The sequence below is a fragment of the Nicotiana sylvestris genome, chromosome 6 (assembly GCF_000393655.2).
Source record: "Nicotiana sylvestris chromosome 6, ASM39365v2, whole genome shotgun sequence".
NCBI lineage: Eukaryota > Viridiplantae > Streptophyta > Magnoliopsida > Solanales > Solanaceae > Nicotiana > Nicotiana sylvestris.
In genome coordinates, this window is record NC_091062.1 from 129,948,861 (window position 1) to 129,971,570 (window position 22,710).

At 41.1% G+C, this 22,710-nt stretch overlaps 1 protein-coding gene across 1 annotated transcript; it reads left to right on the top strand.

Annotated features, from left to right (window-relative positions):
- Window positions 1-18,105: 18,105 nt before the first annotated feature.
- Window positions 18,106-18,735, top strand: LOC138871279 (uncharacterized). The gene has a single exon (XM_070149154.1). The coding sequence runs from the start codon at window positions 18,106-18,108 to the stop codon at window positions 18,733-18,735; it is 630 nt and encodes a 209-aa protein (XP_070005255.1).
- The last annotated feature ends 3,975 nt before the right edge of the window (window positions 18,736-22,710 follow it).

Below are 22,710 nucleotides of genomic sequence, written 5' to 3' on the forward strand. Positions count from 1 at the left end.
CATAGAAATGTCTTCAAAAATTCCTTTGCCGACAATTCCTGTTTCCGAGGAGAGTTCGATCTCGGCCGTCCCCACGCCCGAGTCTGCAACTGCAGAGGAAAATAGAATCATGCGGCTCCGCATGTTGGAAATGCTGGATGACTGGAATAACGGAAAAGAGCCACTAAGTGTCGTCCCTGGATTCCCTGAGCTATTCTCCAGGACAAGCGGGACTTCTAATGTCCCCATAAGCTATCCTGCTACCCCATTCGGGTATCCAGCTATTTCGGCTTTCTCTGCTGGATCGCCCTCTGATTCTTATCCCCGAGTGTCAAAAACGGATGTAAACACAAACATCTTAACTGCACCACCCTGCCCGATCACGGCACAACCTGCTATGTACAAGCCAAATTTTGACTCATCCTCATTTACATTCCAAGCACCACCTTTCTCAATGGAACCAACTCGGTTCGCCACCAGCACTCATCCTCCACAGTATCAGTGCGAGTTCTCACCTGGGCAGGATCAGAACCCCAAAATTGCTGAACAAGATGAGATGGCCAAAAGAATGAGAAGCCTTGAGAAGAGTTTGAAGAACATGCAAGGTTTGAGCGGACAGAAGAGCGTCTCCTATACCGATCTATGCATGTTCCCTCACGTGCACCTACCAGTGGGTTTCAAGACCCCAAATTTTGAGAAGTACGACGGGCACGGTGACCCCATTGCTCATCTCAAGAAATATTGCAACCAATTGTGGGGAGCCGGCGGAAAAGAGGAATTGCTAATGGCATATTTCGGGGAAGGTCTGGTAGGAATAGCCTCAGAATGGTACATGGACCAGGACATATCCCGATGGCATATATGGGATGATCTCGGCAGAGATTTTGTGAGACAATTCCAGTATAACATCGACATTGCACCAGACCGAAATTCTCTGTCAAACTTGAAGAAGAAACCTTCAGAAAGCTTCAGAGAATATGCTATTAAGTGGCGCGAGCAGGCGTCGAGGGTGAAGCCTCCCATGGACGAGATAGAAATGGTCACTACTTTTCTCCAGGATCAAGAGTCCGACTATTTCCAAAACATGATGTCAGCCATGGGAAAGCCTTTCGCAGAAGCGATTAAGATTGGGGAGATGGTGGAGAATGGTCTGAAAATGGGTAGAATTTTGAGTCAGGCAGCAATAAGGGCAACCTCCCAAGCCGTCCAAAGAGGGTCCGGAGGAATGGCAAGAGGAAAGAAAAAGGAAGAAATGGCCATGGCAGCATCAGAAGCAAGGGAATATCGTAATCCCAGGCCCCGTTTTCCAGAAAGGACCCCACAACACTACTACCCCCACCTAAATGTGGCATATGCTCCACAACCCTACATGGTCATGAACACCCAGCCTTATGTCCATCCACCGCAGCAAGCCAATCGAGGCCAAGCTCCACCTCCCAGAAATCAGCCTCCCTACCGCAACCAATATAACCCACAGCCTCCTCAAAATAACTTCCGCCATTAGGAACCACCTAGAAGGCGAACTTTCACACCCATCGGTGAACCATACTCTACTTTGTTCCCGAAGATAGTCCAGTTGGGTTTCCTACAGCCGGTCCCTCAGACAAGGAACAATCCGGCATCACCTTCTTACAAAGCCGGTGTTAGGTGCGCCTATCATTCAGGAGCAGAAGGGCACGATACCAACGACTGCTGGGCTTTGAGAAGGGTGGTCGAGAATTTAATAGAGCAGGGGAAAATAGTGCTAAGGGACGAGGAGGTCCCAAACGTGACTAATAATCCATTGCCAGCTCACAATAACGGGCCGCTGATTGGAATGATTTGCGAAGACAAAGAATTTGACCCTGCTTTGAAACCTATAATCGCCATCGTCGACGCAGGGAAAAAGCCTGAAACAGCCCAGAAGCTAGAAAAAGGGGAAAAGAAGGTCAGTACTGTGAAGTGCGAGCCTGAAAAGAAGGTGGAGAAAAAGATGGTGCCTGTGAAGAATGGAGTTCTTCACGTCCCGCGAGGTCAAGCAGAGAAGCCGCAGAGTTTCGAAGGCAAAAGGGCAAGGCCAATGAACGTACCAAAAGGGGCCTATGTGGTCCGGGGGACGATTCAACCACCTCGGCTGAATGAGCCAGTGGTTATCGGACGTGTGCCACAGAAGCCGATGACCAACCCGTCCACATTGCCATGGAATTATCAGAGAACGTTGGTCACGTACAAAGGTAGAGAAGTCACGGGAGAACTTCCGGAAAATACTTTCATTGGAAGATATTCAAACACTCAAGAGCTAAACAACGCCACACGGAGACGCTTCCCACCGAAGAAGCTATAAGCGTTGAAGAGGCGGAAGTTTTCTTCCAACAAATGAAAATGCCAAACTACGAAGTGGTAGATCAACTACGCAAGTGCCCTGAGCAAGTATCCATGCTATCTCTGCTGATGAGGTCAACCGAGCATCAAAAGATCTTACTCAAGACCCTGAACGAAGCATACGTACCAGTTGAAACTTCAGCTGAGCAACTGGAACGGATGACGGAGAGGTTCTTCGCCGTTAACCAGGTCTCTTTCAGCAAGAACGACTTACCCCCAGAGGGAGCGGCGCACAAAAAAGCCTTGCATCTAACAGTTAAATGCGAAGACTACTACGTCAAACGGGTAATGTTGGATGGAGGTTCAGGTGTTGACATTTGTCCGCTCTCCACGCTACAGAGAATGGAAATTGGGACCGGAAGAATCCGCCCCAATAATGTCTGCGTAAGGGCTTTTGACGGCGTCAAGAGAGACACCCTTGGGGAAATAGATTTGATGTTGACCATAGGGCCAGTGGAGTTTGAAATAACTTTCCAAGTGCTTGACATGGATACGTCCTACAATTTTCTCCTCGGCAGACCTTGGATTCATGCGGCAGGGGCTGTACCTTCCACTCTTCATCAAATGGTGAAGTTTGTGTATGAAAACCGGGAAATTGTGGTCCACGGAGAAGACGAACAGTCTATTTATCGGGACCCATCCATCCCATATCTTGAACCAAGGGAAGGGAGCGAGCACACGGTCTATCAGGCTTTCGAAGTTGTGTTAGCAGAGCAGTATGAAGAGGGAAGACCTTGCCCCCAACCTTTCTTGTCTAACGCCTCGATCACGGTAGCTAAAGAGATGATCCGGCACGGATTCAGGCCAGGGAAAGGGCTCGGACGAACATTGCAAGGAATAACGGAACCCATCACCTTGCCTTCCGCCAAGAAACCTTTTGGGATAGGTTTTCAACCCACTCCAGAAGATGAGAAATGGGCAAAGAAGAGGAAGAATGGGGGGTGGAAACTGCCTCGGCCACTGCCGGATTTATATGAAACTTTCGTCGGACCAAAATACACTGAAGAAGAAGACGATGAGGTTTTCACGACTGAGGAAATCGAGGAGATATGTGGGGCAATGAGAGAAATGCTTTACGAGGCTCACATGGTTCAACCAGGAGAAGGCACCAGCACCGCCGAAATGCTATATATGGGGCCAAACGCCAAACTCCGAAACTGGGAGGCCACGCCATTCCCGACTAGGCAGAAGTCCGGGTAGACCTGTCCTGCCACCTTTCCTGCATCACGAGTTATCTCCAGGATATAACTTGGATGTTTTCTTCCCTTCAATTGTTGTTTTGAATTCCTGAGTTGTAAACATTGTTGTCTTCTAAATTCCAAGAAAAATAAAAAAAATCATCATCATTGTTTTCTCATTTTTTCCTTTGTTCTGATTTTTGTTATTTTTCCTTTATCTTTTCTTTCAGTTATAATAATGCGGCTTTAAATATGACATGCTTGCGGACTTCACGCCCAGATCACAACGAGCTATTTAATTGTGAAATAATGAACCCAGAACCAGAATATGATGAAGAAGAGGCTTTTAGGGAAATAAACCGAGAATTGGAACACTTTGAGAATAAACCTAAGCCAAATCTGAATGACACCGAACCGGTTAATTTAGGAACTCCTGAAGAAATCCGAGAGACCAAAATAAGCATTCACACGGACGAGAAAACGCGAGACGCGATAATTCAACTCCTTTTTGAATTTAAAGATGTGTTTGCTTGGTCGTACGATGACATGCCAGGACTAGGTGTTGATCTAGTGGTTCATAAATTGCCAATTCACCCTGATTGTCCTCCAGTTCAACAAAAGCAAAGAAAGTTCAAAATTGAGGTCAGTGACAAAATTAAAGAGGAGATCACCAAGCAGCTGAAAACAGGAGTGATTCAGGTAGTCCAGTATACAACATAGTTGGCGAACGTAGTTCCAGTACCGAAAAAAGATGGGAAGACTCGGGTATGTGTGGATTATCGAGATCTGAATAGGGCGAGTCCCAAAGACAATTTCCCATTGCCCAACATCCACATCCTTGTTGATAACTGCGCCAAACATGAGATACAATCTTTCGTAGATTGCTACGCTGGGTATCATCAGGTATTGATGGATGAAGAAGACGCCGAGAATACGGCCTTCACTACACCTTGGGGCACTTACTGTTATCGGGTTATGCCATTTGGTCTGAAGAATGCCGGGGAAACTTACATGAGGGCCATGACTGCCATTTTTCATGACATGATGCATCAAGAAATAGAGGTGTATGTGGACGACGTAATAGTCAAGTCCAGGATGCAGGATAATCACATCCAAGATTTGAGAAAGTTCTTCTAGAGACTGAGGAAGTACGACTTGAAGCTGAACCCAGCCAAATGTGTTTTCCGAGTCCCATCGGGCAAGCTTTTGGGCTTCATAGTGAGAAGGAGAGGTATCGAATTAGATCCAACAAAGATTAAATCTATCAGAGATCTACCTCCCCCGAGAACGAAGAAAGACGTGATGAGTTTGTTGGGCAGGCTAAACTATATCAGTCGATTCATTGCCCAGCTAACTAGCACGTGTGAGCCCATATTTAAGCTATCGAGGAAGGATGCGGCGATCAAGTGGACAGATGAGTGTCAAGAAGCTTTCGACAAAATCAAAGAATATCTTTCAAATCCCCCAGTTTTGGGCCCGCCAGAGATACCCATGTTCTTGTATCTGACAGTTTTGGAAAATTCTTTCCTCGGGCAACATGACATAACCGGAAAGAAGGAGCAGGCGATCTACTACTTCAGCAAGAAATTCACCGGCTACGAGGCCAAGTATACTCTGCTAGAAAGAACGTGTTGCGCTCTGACGTGGGTTGCTCAAAAGCTGAGACATTATCTCCAAGCCCACACTACTTTCCTCATAAGCAGGCTGGATCCTTTGAAGTATATATTTCAGAAACCAATGCCTACTGGAAGACTGGCCAAGTGGCAAATCTTGCTTACTGAATTCGACATAGTCTATGTCACCCGCACGGCAATGAAAGCCCAAGCATTAGCCGATCATTTGGCTGAAAACCCGGTCGATGATGAATACCAACCATTGAGCACTTATTTTCCGGACGAAGAAATAAACACCGTAGAAGTGGTCTCGAAAAACGCCCCTGTTTGGAAGATGTTTATTGATGGGGCTGTAAACGCCAAAGGTGTAGGAATCGGGGCAATTTTGATTTCGCCCTCCAGTCAGCATTATCCTGCCACAGCTAGACTGCGTTTCTTTTGCACGAACAATACAGCTGAGTATGAAGCCTGCATCATGGGCATGCATATGGCGATCGATCAGGATGTCGAAGACTTACTGATTATGTGAGATTCTGACCTGATTATCTGGCAAGCCCAAGGTGAATGGGAAACTTGGGATGTCAAGATTATCCCTTACCGGCAGCACGTGGAGGATCTCGGCAAGCGTTTTAAATCAATAGAGTTCAGGTATATCCCGCGGTGTCACAATGAACTAGCGGATGCACTTGCTACCTTGGCTTCAATGCTACCTTACCCAGGCAACGCCCACGTCGATCCCTTGGAAATCCAAATCAGGGAAAGACACGGCTACTGCAACGCAATCGAGACAGGATCGAGTACACAACCATGGTACCATGATATCAAGAGGTTCTTGAAGACACAAGAATATCCCGAACATGCTACTGGAGATCAAAAGAGAACCATTAGGCGGCATGCAAGTGGTTTCTTTTTGAGCGGCGAATTGTTGTATAAAAGGACCCCGGACCTCAATCTACTAAGATGTGTTGACACCGAGGAGGCAAGAAGGATCATGCACGAAGTACACGCAGGAGTGTGCAAACCTCACATGAACGGGTATGTTTTAGCAAAGAAAATCCTTTGAGCAGGTTATTATTGGATGACCATGGAAAAGGACTGCTTTAGCTTCGTTCGGAAGTGTCATCAGTGTCAGGTGCACGGTGATTTGATTCATGCACCTCCCACAGAATTGCATCCCATGTCTGCACCTTGGCCGTTTGTTGCTTGGGGCATGGACGTCATTGGTCCGATCGAGCCGAAGGCCTCAAATGGACATAGATTTATACTGGTTGCCATCGACTACTTCACAAAATGGGTAGAGGTTGTCACTCTCAAGTCGGTCACTAAAAAAGCTGTAGTGGATTTTGTACATTCAAATCTTATCTGCCGTTTCGGCATTCCTGCAACTATCATCATAGATAACGCAGCGAACTTGAATAGTCACTTGATGGGAGATGTATGCGAGCGGTTCAAAATAACGCATAGGAATTCCACTCCTTACCGGCCCAAGGCCAATGGCGCTGTAGAAGCAGCAAACAAGAACATCAAGAAGATTTTGAGGAAGACAATCCAGAGTTCCCGACAGTGGCATGAGCAGTTACCGTTTGCATTGTTGGGATATCGCACTACGGTACGCACGTCAGTAGGGGCAACCTCTTATCTTTTGGTTTATGGGACCGAGGCTGTGATACCAGCAGAGGTAGAAATTCCTTTGCTTCGAACCATTGTCGAAGCAGAAATCGAAGACAGCGAGTGGGTTAGACTCGATTAGAGCAGTTGACTTTGATTGACGAGAAACGAATGGATGCGGTTTGTCACAGGCAGTTGTACCAACGAAGAATGGCTCGTGCTTACAATAAGAAATTCCGACCCAGGAATTTCGAAGTGGGTCAACTGGTACTGAGGCGCATTCTGCCACATCACCAGGAAGCGAAAGGGAAATTTGCTCCAAACTGGAAAGGCCCATACATCATCAGGAAGATATTGCCGAGAGGAGCATTGTACCTAGGTGATATTGAAGGAAATGATCCCGAAACAGCGGTGAATGCGGATGCAGTCAAAAGATACTATGTCTGAATTATACTCCAGTGGTCCTGACACATTTGAAATGATGAAGGTTTTATTCCCACTACCCCAAACACTATCAAATCTCTCTACAAGCCTTTGAGTCGGTTACATTTTTTTGGTTACCAATCAAAAAAAAAGAAAAAAAAAGAGAAACAAAACAAACAAAACAAAACATTGATCGAGGCCTGAACTACGTCTGACTTGATTCCGAAAGGATACGTAGGCAGCCTCTCTCTGAGGTTCAGTCACACCAACAATAAAATCCCATTTACCCTGAAATTGAAGCCGGGGCACACCAAATGGTTTAGAATTTGTAGTATCATCTACCATTCTTTACCAAGCATGAGCCTTTCGGATCAATTACCAAAGGTAGGGGGAGCCAAGAGATATCACGATTGGAGGCCGGTACATTCTAAATTGAGAGAAGTAAAATGAGAGAGTCTTGTCGGTGAAAACCTTCGGGCACCGCAAGGCGACGGGAGTAGAGAAACCAAATGAGAGAGCTTATTTAGTAAAAACTCGCAAAGAGTGCTATCAAACGACGACAGGAAGAGAAATGAGAGAGGTCGACTAGCGAAAACCCGCAAAGGGCGCTGTCGGCTGAAAGGATGGATCCACCCCAGGAAGTCTCGGCAAAGTTCCACCGGTTTTGGAAACATAGGTCCATTGTGGTTCATGAGAAAATGCAAGTTCATTGAAGGTCAGGCGTCCAGTCCAAAAAGCATGTCATGTCCATTTAAAGTCAGCATGTTCCCTTCAGATAAGTCTCTCTTGTCCCGAAAGGGACACTTCCCTTCTAAAATTTGTTTGCTACTTTCTTTGTTTTACTTTTCTTCGAATCCCCTTCATTTTTAACCCTAAGTTCCAGATATACCGGAAAGGATAGGTGGCAGGATTGGCTTCACGGATTTCCGTTTCGCAAGGCAAAATGCCTCGCTTCGTTGGTACATTCGTCCAAACCTGATGGATCATGATGTTGACTGCATTCTAAGTAAAGTCACGAAACAAAAAACAAAAAAAACAAAAAAAAGTACCCACAGGTTTTCCCTTTGTACAAATCCCCACAAAGCCTCCTTTTGTAAAAATTCCCCAAAGAGTCTGCCCCGGCAAAATCCCCACAGGGTTTCCCTTTGTACAAATCCCTACAGGGCTTCGCTTTGTAAAATTCCCCAGTGAGTCTGCCCCAACAAATCCCCAGCAAGTCCGCTTTGTGAAATTCCCCAGTGAGCCTGCCCTAACAAATCCCCGGCCAGTCCGATTTGTAAAAAATCCCCATAGAGCCACCTTCAGACAAATCCCCATAGAGTTTCCCCTTGTGCAAATTCCCACAGAGTCTCCCCAATAAAATCCCCATTGAAAATCCCCAAGCAAAACGGGATGGAAAAACCAAAGCCTCACAAGGCAAATCATCACGGAATCTGGAAATGCAAGTCTGAGCAGTCTAAAAGGGTTTCGCCATTTGAATCCAATCAATGGCAGAATTTCTCAACAGAAATAAGGACGCAACAAAGCAACTGGAACAATCAAGGTCACCGAACCAGCCGCCATTTCCGAGCTAACAATTGTTCTTTGTTTGAAAGGTTGAAACAGGTATGATCCAAGACAACCGTGCAAGAAGCAGGTGTCACCCAAAGAAGAAAGTACATGAGTGCAAGAAACAGTTCGGCAATAAGGAATCCACTCGAAAGGGAAGTTTCCACGAAATTCTCTTTTACATTTTACTAAAACAAGAAAATTCAAAAAAAGGGGGCCAGTTAGTATCCCTGAACTTTTTCCATTTAGTCAGCATTAGGGCTCCAACCCTGAACTGAACTTTTTCCATTTAGTCAGCATTAGGGCTCCAACTCTGAACTGAACTTTGTCCGTTAGTCAGCATCAGGGCTCCAACCCTGAACTGAACTTTTTTCATTTGGCCAGCATTAGGGCTCCAACCCTGAACTGAGCATTGTTTGTTAGTCAGCATTAGGGCTCCAACCCTGAACTGAACTTTGTTCATTTAGTCAGCATTAGGGCTCCAACCCTGAACTGAACTTTTCCCATTTAGCCAGCATTAGGGCTCCAACCTTGAACTGAGCATTGTCCGATAGTCAGCATTAGGGCTCTAACCCTGAACTGAACTTTTTTCACTTAGCCAGCATTAGGGACCCAACCCTGAATTGAGCATTGTCTGATAGTCAGCATTAGGGCTCCAACCCTGAACTAAACTTTTCCCATTTAGCCAGCGTTAAGGCTCAAACCCTGAACTGAGCATTGTCTGATAGTCAGCATTAGGGCCCCAACCCTGAACTGAGCATTGTCTGATAGTCAGCATTAGGGTTCTAACCCTGAACTGAACTTTTCCCATTTAGCCAGCGTTAGGGCTCAAACCCTGAACTGAGCATTGTCCGATAGTCAGCAGTAGGGCTCCAACCCTGAACTGAACTTTTTTTCATTTAGCCAGCATTAGGGCCCCAACCCTGAACTGAGCATTGTCTGATAGTCAGCATTAGGGCTCCAACCCTGAACTGAACTTTTTTCATTTAGCCAGCATTAGGGCCCCAACCCTGAACTGAGCATTGTCTGATAGTCAGCATTAGGGCTTCGACCCTGAACTGAACTTTTTCCATTTAGCCGGCATTAGGGCTCCAACCCTGAACTGAGCATTGTCTGATAGTCAGCATTAGGGCTCCAACCCTGAACTGAGCATTGTCTGATAGTCAGCATTAGGGCTCCAACCCTGAACTGAACTTTTTCCATTTAGCCAGCATTAGGGCTCCAACCCTGAACTGAGAATTATCTGATAGTCAGCATTAGGGCCCCAACCCTGAACTGAATTTTTTCCATTTAGCCAGCATTAGGGCTCCAACCCTGAACTGAGCATTGTCTGTTAGTTAGCATTAGGGCTCCAACCCTGAACTGAACTTTTTCCATTTAGCCAGCATTAGGGCTCCAACCCTGAACTGAGCATTTTTACCTTTGTGGCAATATTAGGGATCCAACCCCAAGGTTGGCATTTTGTAGACTAAAATTTTCCGACTCCTTCATCAATTCTATAAACTTCCCGGCAATTAACTCACGAAATTTTCCTAGTGAAAACTGGGGCAGAAAATTTAGTTCGTCTGTTTTTCCCTGCAGGTATGACCTCGAGACGCACGGATCGAGACGACCCATGAGATGAGTCTCAACCCAGAATAAAGAAAAGAAGAAAAGACAAAAAGAAGATGTTACGAGATATTTGGAAAAACGAAGGGCGGATCGCTCCAAGATTTGATCAAGGTCCCGAGTTCTACCAATCCCGTCTCACTCAGTATCGCAGAAATAAACAGGCGCCTACGGCTTGCAAGCATCAAGATTCGGATCGAAGTCTACAAGTAGAATCAGCTAAGACCCAAGATCAAGTTGCAAAAGAATCATAGATAGGAATCTTGTAACTAGCGGTTGACAGGCATACGTAGTTAGTTCAGTTTCAATTTTCCTTTGGTTGTAATAAGGGAGTCGGTAAGCAGCAGCGGCAACAGCAACAGCAGTAACAGCAAGCATTGCAATCCCATGGTAGTCCCGGCTACCAAAGTTTTCCCAAACTACATTGACTTGATTCCTGTTTAGCCCAGGATATGTAGGAAATCTTCGAAGCAAAGATTCGGTCAAATCTTTCAAAATGTGCTTCACACGGAGTATTCCAATAGGCAAAAATCGCTCATATCCGCTCACTTTATCTTTGCACGAAAACTCTTCGTGTTTCCGAACAAAGAGGGGCAGCTGTGAGCACGTGATTTTTGTTTTACGCGACAATCACTCCAAAAGAAACAAAAATAATAGCAATTGGTCTTGCTTTACAATTTTTGGATTTTACGTGGCATTTTTGTTAGTTATTTGTGATCTTGTCCATTTTTATTTTTTATCAAAAAAAAAATACAAAATACAAAAAATGTGTCGTGTGTAGTTTGAACCATAATCCGGTTATTAAAAGGAAAATCACAAAATATGCATCGTTTGTCCTATTTGTTGCCTTAGTGTGATTTTACCTATTTTAAATATTTTAATATGTGTGTAATAATTGTATTAAGTATTAATTAATGGGTTTTAATTTTGTTTAATTAGGTTTTGTGTTTTAAAATGAGAAATAAAAGAAAAGAGTGCAAAATTGGTCTGAAATTAGGATTGGGCTTGCTTCCCATTTAAAAATCTGAGGCCCAATAAAAAAGCAGCCCAAGACAACAGGTCCAACAGACCCATCCCCAGGCGTCCAAAACGACGTAGTTTGACACCAAAACTACGTCGTTCCAAGGCCAATCCATCTCGGCCATCAAACAAAATTGATCTAACGGTCCAGATCTTTCACCCATAACCCCATTACCCGACCCGTTCAACCCCAGACTTACCCGACCCCAATACTAAACCAAACGACACCATTTGGATTAACCTTTGGATCCAGGCCATTGATCTCGAGTGATCTAACGGCCAAGACCCAACCATCCATCCCGTATAAAAGCCTTCATATCGTACCCTGCCCCCCCTATCCAAGCACCCCTCCCTTGAGTCATCTCCTTCACCAAACTCCAAACCCCACGAAACCCAAACGCCGCCCCCTTTCCCTTCACATTAAACCCGGCGGCAAGCACGCCGGTGACCACCACCTTAACACCCTAGATGCACCTCACCACCTTGAATCCAAATCCACCAACCACTTAGTTCGAATCAGTCCCTAGGTTCTCGAATCTTCATTTGAAGATTCGAGCAGAACTTCGATCTACACCGATCTACCCCATATTCACACTAGACAATCCACTGACCTCCCTTATGACCAAACCAAGCTTGGTTTGGTCCGAATCTACCCACAAATCCCAAAACCCCAAATCTGAAAATTGAACCCTAGAACACAAGAACTTATGGAGTCTGTTTGGATTTAAACGAAAGTTTGGGGTCTAGTAGATCCCAATCAAAGTGTTCTCGTTCGAGAACACCTTGATCTTGTCCGACCTCAAATTGGAAAATCAAGCTCGGGCCTAGTTCATCCATGTTAAAACATTTTCTGATTTGTTCACTACTTCCCTTTTGTTATCTATTTAGTTTAGATTAATTTATCAGCATGTTTATTTAGTTTGTTTGTCTATTTTTGATTTTTTTTGTTGTCAGTCTGTTTCCCCATCTCTATCAAGACCCTTTATTTGGTCGTTTGTTTATTCTGCTATGTTGAATTCATATAGTAGTATACATATTTTAATGTGATTAACGTCGTCAAATCAATAATGTCTGTTTCCCTGTATCGTGCAAAATGGTCAAGAACAGTCTATGCCCTATTTGTGTTTGTTTGATCGATTGTTTGTTCCATGTTGTGATTAGTTTAGTCGATTCGATACGTGTCATCGATTAGTTTCAGCTGTTGAATGGTGACAACTTGATTCATTTTTGTTTTGTTTCCTGCCGAGACTTTGTTTGAATCCAACCAGGAATTGGTTATAGTTTGGTAGTTGTTTAATTTGAATCAGAAACATTTATGAGTTAGGTTATAGTTTCAGTTCAGTATTGAGTTTTGAATTGATAGCATGTGTATTCTTGGGCAGCATGTGCACTATAGTTCTTTAATAATTAGAGCAAATGGGACAGCATGTGTTGTCAGGCCATGTTCAGGCTGCCCATACCTTTGTTTTAGTTTAATAAGATGATCAAAAGGGCTGTCAGGGGAATATCATGGGAGGGGATTTACTTTTTAAGGGTTTGAGTGGAAAAACAGCAAAAAAAAGGGGATCTGAATGGTTTTACAGACTGTAAATGGCCTGATACTAGGCTATAAATAGGGGGGAGCTTCCATTAGTTAGGGGGCAGAAATAGAGAAGCATATATACAGGAGTCTGACAGAGAGAACACAGACAGAGATAAAATTAGAAACTATCTTTCCATTGTTGTCTTGATTTCACTTGTTTCAACCTGCTTATTCAACACTGATTTTTCCAAATCCCAAACTGAGTTTACTGGTTGTTTATTTCATTGGTTTGTTCCTGGATTTGGCTTGTCTGGAGTTCTGATTCTACTCCACTGCTTGCTGCTGTCATTTTGCTATTTTTTCCATCGGCTATAGTTGCATCTTGCACTGGAACTTGTTCTGCTGTTACTTGTTTGTTACTGCTGCTGTTCGTTTGCCACTGTTACTCAACTTACCTCTCTTCTTCTTCAATTGTAAGCACTTCCAGGTACATACTTCTGAAACCATGTGTTGTTGAAAGCTTGAAGTTTGAAGTAGAAATAAAGAAATGAACATCGTTTGCTTCACAGTACTTGTGTTCAAAGTATAGCAATAGGTTGAATGATAGTTAGCTTGTATTTGTTTAAGCTCATTCCAACTGCATTTGTTCTGTATGAATTAATACATATCCTAATTGAGATGGACTATTAGATAGTATGATTAGATCAGACGTACCTCCATGTGTATAACATTTAGCCTGGATTTAGTGATGACAGTATAACATAGAATCATGGCAAGTATCTGTATGTATTCCTGTCTGGACCTTTGAATTGTCAAACCTGTTATATCCGGTCCAATTTGATTTCAAGATAAATGTATCCCAAACAAATTCTCATACGGTGTTACGTTAACGGGTTAGCCATGTATGCCGACTCTCTTGTTAGATTCCTTGCTTCGACATAGGCTTGATAATAACTGATATTGGCATCGGCCCACCATTTAGAAAAAGTGGCTATTAATAGGTTCAGCAAGTTCTTACCTATTTTTAAGCACGAAATAACGCAACAATTTTGAGAAACACTATTTTAATAGGCACGAGCTGGGTAAGATGGTCCGGCGCTTAGATCAAATAAACTCCCAAATGAGCACTAATAATTAAGGTTAATCTCAGCACTAATAGTCGCGGACGATTATTCGTTTGTTCACATAATTATGAGGAGTTAATTTAGCTATAGGATAATCAATCATGTTCGGATATATTATTTCATCGTTCTCGATTTTGTTTATAATTTCTAGTAATGTTCCTTTCAGTAAATGTGCGTCTCAATCTAGCATTTAATATGGTATGCCTCTTTCAAGCTTGTAACGAGTTAGGATTTTCTCTCATTTATTTCAGAAAACAAAAAATAGAAATGTAGTCATGCTAAGGTTATCCTTTTAAAAATAATGAGACGAGCCTCGCCAAATGAAAGACACAAACTGCGGGGCCCTAATAAGTGTATATATATTGAATATTTAGAATTTGGGATGGACTGTTTAGTTAATCGCACTGCCTTCCCTAAATATAATAACGCGTTAGACTCTTTAGGTGTGACTTAATTAAATTACATTCTTAAATTCGGGTGCGCATTTATTTGACCCAAATCCAAATCTCAACGGAGTCGAAATGTGTTAACAACTACGGGTGCATTGATTGTGACGTGGTTTGAGATGTATTTTCACGACGTTGCAATTCTATAAAAACAAATGATAATGATAAAAGCGGTTTAAACTTAATAAAAGCACATAAGTCACAACATGTATTTAAATCAGATATGTAGCCATTATAACAATTTAAGCGACCGTGCTAGAACCACGGGATTCGAGGGTGCCTAACACCTTCCCTCGGGTCAACAGAATTCCTTACTTAGAATTTCTGGTTCGCAGACTTTATTTGGAAAAGTCGAATATTTTCCTCGATTCGGGATTCAAGATAAACCGGTGACTTGGGACACCAAAAGCCAAACCTTTCCCAAGTGGCGACTCTGAATTAAATAAATAATCTCATTTCGAATATTGTCACTTAAATTGGAAAAACTCCCTCGCGCATTAACCCTTCGGGGCCGGGCGCGCAAAAAGGAGGTGTGACAATCATAATTCTTTCCACAAACTTTATACAACAGTTGAAAATCTTCACCAAGGCATGAATAATACAACGAAATCATGAAAATCACAATTTAAGACTCACGGTCATGCTTGACACCAACGTATAGATACTCGTCACCATGTCTATATGTCGTACTCAATAAGAAGCAAATAGAAAAAAGGACACAACTCCTAATCCCTCAAGCTAAGGTTAGACCAAACACTTACCTCAATGCCTCGAACACAACTCAAGTTTCAATTATAGCTTTACCCCTTGATTCCACCGCCAATTCACTCGTATCTAGCCACAAGTTACTTAATTACATCAATAAACGCTAAATGAATCAATTTGAATGCATGAAAATAAGTGTTTCAAAGTTTTACCCAAAAAAGTCAAAATCGCCCATGGGCCCACGTGGTCAAAACCCGATCCTCATTCCCCCACGAACTCAAATATATAATTTATTTTTTAAATCGGACCTCAAATCGAGGTCCAAATCTCCAATTTGGAAAACCTAGGTCCTACCCAAAACACCCAATTTTCCCCATGAAAATCATTGATTTGAAGTTGAAATCATGTTAAAAGATGCTAATGATTGAAGAAAACTAGTTAAAAATGACTTACAATTGATTTGGAGAAGAACGGTTGTTGGAAAAATCGCCTCTTATGTTTTTGGGGTTTTGAAAAATGAAAAATGAATGAAAATCCCATCTATTTATACCCCTCTCAGACCCTCGTGCGGACCGCACAAAATGGACTGCGGCCGTACAGGCCTTCCTGAGGTTACTGCGGTCCAGTGCCCTGTGCGGACCGCACAAAGTCGACTGCGGCTGCACCGCAGCACCCTGTACGGACCGGACAAAGTCGACTGCAGCCGCACAGCCTCCACCGCGCACCACACAAGGTCGACCGCGGACTGCACTGGTGGGTTCGGAGACCTGCAACTTCTAGTTTTAAGCCTAAAACATCCCGAAACCTACCCGAAACTCACCCAAGCCCTCGGAACTCCCAACAAAGCATAGGTACTAACTCAACAACATCATACGAACTTATCCGTGCGATCAAATTGCCAAAATAACCTCAAAAATAATAAATCAAACCTCAAAATCAAGAATTTTTCTCAAACTTCTTCCAGTATCAAATTTAGCAATTCAAGTCCGAATCACGTCAAACGACGTCCGTTTTTAACCAACTTTTACAGGAAGGACTTAAACCATATATAAGACCTGTACCGGGCACCGGAACTAAAATACGGACCCGATACCATCGCTTTCTAATCATATTTAATTTCAAATTTCCTTAAACATTTTCAGAAAACAATTTTACTTAAAAATTCATTTCTCGGGATTGGGAGCTCGGAATTCGATTCTGGGCATACGCCCAAGTGTCATATTTTTCTACGGACCCTCCGGGGCTGTCAAATTACGGGTCCGGGTAAGTTTACCCAAAATGTTGACCAAAGTCAAATTTACTCATTTTAACATCAAATTTTATCATTTTTCACAGAATTTCAGATTTAAGCTTTCCGGCTACGCACCCGTACTGCGCACTCATATCGAGGTAACTCTAAATGAGGTTTTCAAGGCCTTGAAGACATAGAATTTAATTAAAATCAAGTGATGACCCTTTGGGTCGTCACAATATAGTAGCTATGTAAGTCTTTTGCTTTATTATCAATACTAGTCTTAGGGTACGCGCTTCGCGCGTGTACCTATATCGATGAATTTATAAATTTGAAAAATTACATCAATATTATTAGTACCTTTAAATTATATAGTAAATTTGTTTTAAAAAAAAGTTAAAATTCTTGAAAATGATGAATGTTGATTAGCTAGTTCAATAAAAGAAGAAATCATGTAGCACAAAAGTTCTTTAATGCCTTATTATGATTTGTGAAATTTTTGTTAGAAAATCTTGTGAAACTTGTTATTTAGTTTCTTTTGTCAAACCCTACTTCAACAGAGAACAAAATCTTATAATTTTAAATATTTTTACTTAATCATTTTGACTTGCGCTTAATATAACATACTTTATCTTAGGTAAAAATAATTTTACAAAAATTTAATGGATAATTCTAAAATCCAAAAAGCTACTACTACTACTACTAATTAGTTTGGTGAATATGAAAGTTGATACGGGTATTCATGTCTCTAAATATCAAAAGCACTTATCTTTTAGAGAAACAATCTCTAAAAGCTACTGCTTTTGCTTAAAAGTCAAAAATATTTTATCCTACTGCTTAAAAATACATATTTGTGACCGGACTTGGCAAAATACCTTCATTTTTTATTAAAATAATAACTTTTCGTAAAAATTAAATAAGCATTTTTTTATCTTTCAAAAGCTTGGCCAAACATGTTATTAGTAACATCTTTATATTGTGTTGGAATCTGAATACCTCTACCCATCTACCTTCCATTGTAAACTTTTTCTCAAAGGCGATCGACATTTCGCTAAGAGTCATCGTGCTTTTAATATAATATATATTACGTTTAACTCAGGGATTTCAAATAACCCTCACTTCGTAATGCCATTATTTGATTTCCTAAAATTTACCTACATTCTTGATTTCTTTGTAATAATTTTTTGACCTATTTATTGTTAATATACAAATTATAACTAGACATATTTAACCATACTAATTAATATACTCATTTGTTTTTTAGAATAGTTAATTCTTCATTGTAGCATTTGTAAAAAATCTACTGTCCTAAGAGACGTAATTTTTATTAAATTTTAAAGTATACAGTCCTATCAAAGCGTTAAAATTTTCCTCTTAAATTATATTAGTTAGTTTTATCAATATGTAAGTAAGAAAATAGTTGAAAACGCGAATTTCATTACACCTTCCAACCCAAACCACCTGATATTGATCATGACATTTCCATACAACCTACCCTACAAAATAAACAATCCTTAAAGGACATGTTAATAGCATCTAGTCCAATGATGTTTGACTCTACTCTAAATCAAAAAAAAATTGGAGTTAATAGAGAATTCCCATATAGAGGGGGTAGGGCAGAACATTCAGAATCCTCCATTGCATGAGGCATCAAAGTTATTTCTTTATCAGATGAAGACATACAAAGAATTTACGAGCCCTGAAAGAATGCTATCATAGTGAAGTTAGTGGAAAAACGCATGTTACACCACTACTTTAAAAAGGAAATCCAGGATTTATGGAAGCCAACGGAGGATTTCCAAATGATTGATCTAGGAGAAGATTACTACATAATAAAGTTCAAAAATAAAGACAACATGGAGAAGGCTATTCAACAAGGACCTTGGTTCATTAATGGTAATTTCCTCTCCATCACTGAATGGAAACCAAATTTTGTAGCTTCAAAAGAGAGACTAACAACAACGGCAGTATGGGTTAGACTCCCACAACTGCCTACGGAATTTAATGATGGCAAAATACTTGAAAAAATTGGCAATGCAATTGGTCGCTTATTAAAGATTGATGTTTGTATTTCAACCACATTAAGGGGCCGATATGCAAGACTTTGTGTTGAACTCCCTCTAGAAATTCCAGTCCAGCCATTTCTATACATTGGACAACATAAACAACACATTCACTATGAAGGAGATAACTTCCTATGCACAAACTGTGGCAGGCTAGGCCACATAACAAAACAATGTTCTTTTATTAAATTGGATGCTAAGGTTAGTAAGGAAACAATCAAGGAGCAAGCAACAATCTCAATGCTGGAAAATCAGCAAGAGGAGTGGAAGACGGTTTCCTTTAACAAAGAAGGAAACAAGTCTTGAGAAGTAATCAACAAGATACCATCAAGCCGGTCAAAAACAACAATGGTCCAAATATCCCCGTTAAGATGTTCAATGCAAGCACTGGTAAGTACCTAGGTACTAAGTATTTACAATACAAATCAAAGGATCCGAAGGAATCCATTACTCCAATGGACATAAAGGAAGTAAAAAATCCTACTACAATAGCTAAGGCAAAGAATCTGGCCACCGTAGCTAAACCAAAAACCTCCTTACTAATAAAAAATAATTTTACTCTCTTAGATAATGAGCACATGATTTTAGATGAAACCACCCAAGGGAATAAATTATTTTTTAATAATCCTAATAATAGCCATGCAAATGAACAAATGTCCACCCCAAATGAGAATTTTGATATATTAGAAAATAACATGTCTATCCCTAAAAAATTAAAAATGAATCCATGCAAGAAAACTGGGTAAACGACAAATCTACCCCTACTACTAATACCAACTCTACTGCCCTTTCTACAAATGAAAGAAAACAAAATAGTAATTATTCTAGCTTAACCAAAAATCTGGACAACAATCTTTAATTAGGATTTGATAATCCTTCCTTCCCTGAGCATGTAGCCAAATGGCAAAAAAGGATAGCCATGTCTTACATTTGTACCACAGCCATAGCCACGCAATGGATACATCCATGGAAGAGAAGCCTATAAACAATGGTATTGGGCAACTAAAAGCCATGCAATTGGCATCCCAAATCATTGCCCTCACACGCTACCCCTAGCCCTTCTTCCACGCATGACTTGGAGACCTTAAGTATTCCTATCTCTATTCAAAATGCCCAGACATCCCTTGACCATAAGGAGACGACCCAGACTTATACAGATTCTAAGGCAACACAGAGCAATTGCCATGGAGAATCTACCTGTAACACCCCGTAAATTCGGCTCAGGTATGAATGAATTAAAGGAGTAGTAAGGTTATATTTTGGGCATGTAAAGTTTCATTGGTATGACTATGGTTGAAAATAGTTATTTCAAAATAAAGATGGAAAGCGAGGTGCATAAGATTTGACAAAATCAACTAAGTTTGTAGAAGGTTCGTATTCCAGCAGGTTTTAGTGGAAATGAGTAAGGCATTTGGGAAAACTCAAAGTATGAAATTGTAGTCCTTTGAAATAGATTTTTAACGATATATTATGGAGCATGAACTAATCATTGTGCAAAAAGTTATATGCGTTTTACAGAACAGTATACGATATGCGCGCCGGTATCGCGGCCATGCTAATTTTGAGGTAGTGTTACTGCCGTTTAGCGCGGTCAGTAGCACGGGCAGGACTCCAGATGCGCGGGCTCGCTAGTAGGGGGTCGTTTTAAAGCTATATTTCGTCCCCCACAACCCTAAAACATAAAAACTTGCTCTAGAAAGGAGAACTCTCAAAAACCTAACTCCCTAAGGGTCCTTCCACCACCCAAGGTAAGTTCTAATGGTGATTCTAAGTTAATTTCAATATCCCAATATCTTATTAACATGGGTAAACCCTCCATATCATTATATATTCATTTGGGGCATCATTGTTGAGAGAAGAAACCCTAGAACTCGAATTCAAGAAGATTGAACGTCACAAAGGTAATGTCTTCACCCTCTAATTGATTCTAGCATTGGATTAATGATTATTCACTCAAGTTCATGAGATATGAGTTGATGGGTTTGATAGAAAAGCATGAACAATTATAGGTTTGGCTTGTTGATTGTTGATTATTGGTTAAGGGTGTTGTTTACCTTATGGGTGATAAAGAATAATGTTGATTATAACTATTTGAGAGTTTAGAATTTATCTAGGAGCAAGAGAATGGGTTATTGTGTGTATAGACACCATTAATAAGGAGTATGAAGCTTTACGCCACCAAGTGTTTGAGAAAATGCCTAAGTGACCAAAACATGAGTATTATTATTGCTAATACGGAATCTCTTTGACTTTTATTGATATAGATTCAAGTTTAAGGGGTTGGCGAATGTTTTATTATGCTCAAGAGAAGGAAGTTAAGGTATATGAGGCTAACTCTCTATGTTTGGGAATGTTAATGATTCTCCCTACACTACGTTTCTTTTACGACGTATCAATTGCCTTAGAAATATAGTTAAGCCTAGTTCCTTGAATAGTTGTAGAACTTCTATTCTCTAGCTTCATAACTCATTCATGACTTTCATTCTGAACATTGTGAGCTCAGTTCGTATTCAATATAGACTTGGGTTTGATGTCCCTAAGTCTAAATATAGCTTACTCAGCATGTCATAAATAGTTGAAGTTTCAGTGTTCATAATCAGTTCATGAATACATGTCTCATTCTAGTCTTATTCAGTATTCCAGTATTATGTAACTCAATATGATTCAATATTCCAGTATTATGTAACTCAGTGTGATCTTGTATTCCCGTATCATGTAACTCAACGTGATTCAGTAATTCATTATTATATTGCAGTATGATTCTCAATTCCTAATTTTAAATCCCTGAATGTCGAACACCTGTATTTGGGCCTGAGGCCGCAGTTAATGCTTTATGCATCTTTGGGCCTGAGGCCTCAGTTAATGCTTTATGCATCTTTGGGTCTGAGGCCGCAGTTAATGCTTTATTCATCTTTGGGTCTGAGGCTACAGTTAATGCTTTATGCATATTTGGGCCTGAGGCCACAGTTTACGCTTTATGCATTTTGGACCTGAGGTCACAGTTATGTATATGTATACTTGGGCCCGAGGCCGCAGTTTGTGCACAAATATATATATTGGGCCTGAGGCCGCAGTTTAATATTCAGATAAACAGGTTGTTCATCATTCAGAAGAGGAGTATTCATATCCTTACTTCCTTTCAGTTCAATTATTAGTTACCGTTCAGTTATCAGCTATTATATCAGTTACCAGTTATCAGTTATCAGTTCAATTACCAGTTATCAGTTCAGTTATCAGTTATCAGTTCAATTACCAGTTATCTGTTCAGTTATCAGTTATCAGTTCAATTACTAGTTATCAGTTCAAGTTATCAGTTATCAGTTATCAGTTATCATTTCAGTTTCAGTTTGAATAGTTATCATTTATAAATTCTCAGTTATCAGCTTAGTTTCAGTTTCAGCATTTATAATTCTTTCTTTTAGTTTCTTTACATACCAGTACAATTCAAATGTGCTGACGTCCCTTTTGACCGGGGCCTGCATCTCACAATGCAGGTAATAATTTACAGGTTGATGATTTCGAGCGCTAGGATTCTTGTACCAGCTATTTGGTGATCTCAGTTCTTCCGGGGCATTATCATTACCTTACAGTATTTAGTAGTTTTTTTGACAGTCAATGTTTTCAGTACTTCATTAGAGGCTTCATAGACTAGAGTAACAGTTAGACGGAGTCTCAGACTTTTCATGTTAAGCGATGTTGGCTGCAAATATATTTCAGAATTGTATTAGCATTTTCACACTTTGATTTATATCATCCAGACTTTCAGTATATCAGCATGTGTTAGTTAATCTTCCGCATTTAGTATGTTATGATATCACATATTGATTCAGCCAGCTAGTTGGTTCGCTCGATCACATGTAGTCAGGCACCAAGTGTCGTATTATGTCCAGGCCCAGGTTCGGGGCGTGACAAAGCTTGGTATCAGAGCACTAGGCTCAAGAGTCATAGGGAGTCTATGAAGCCGTGTCCAGTGGAGTTTGATTTATATGTGTGTGTCGGCCACTCATATAAACTTTTAACTACCAAGCCATCTAGGATTGTCTCATCTCTTTCTACTCTAGATCGTGCCATGAAGCTTAGAACAATAGTTAACCTTCTCTTCCTATCGAATTCCAAACGTATTGGATGCCCTAGCAACGCGCAAGAGAAACCTAAGGTCCTAAAGAGGATAATTGCCCATTGGGGTATAATTATAGAGTACAGGTTGGTAAATATGAGACTTGAGAGGATGTTAAAAGTGGTATGCAATGGATAGTAGTGAAAATTAGAGCATAACCTTAT

Bases quoted from the DNA above. Each gene is read 5' to 3' on its own strand.
- LOC138871279 (XM_070149154.1), top strand. From the start codon at position 18,106: ATGTTACACCACTACTTTAAAAAGGAAATCCAGGATTTATGGAAGCCA.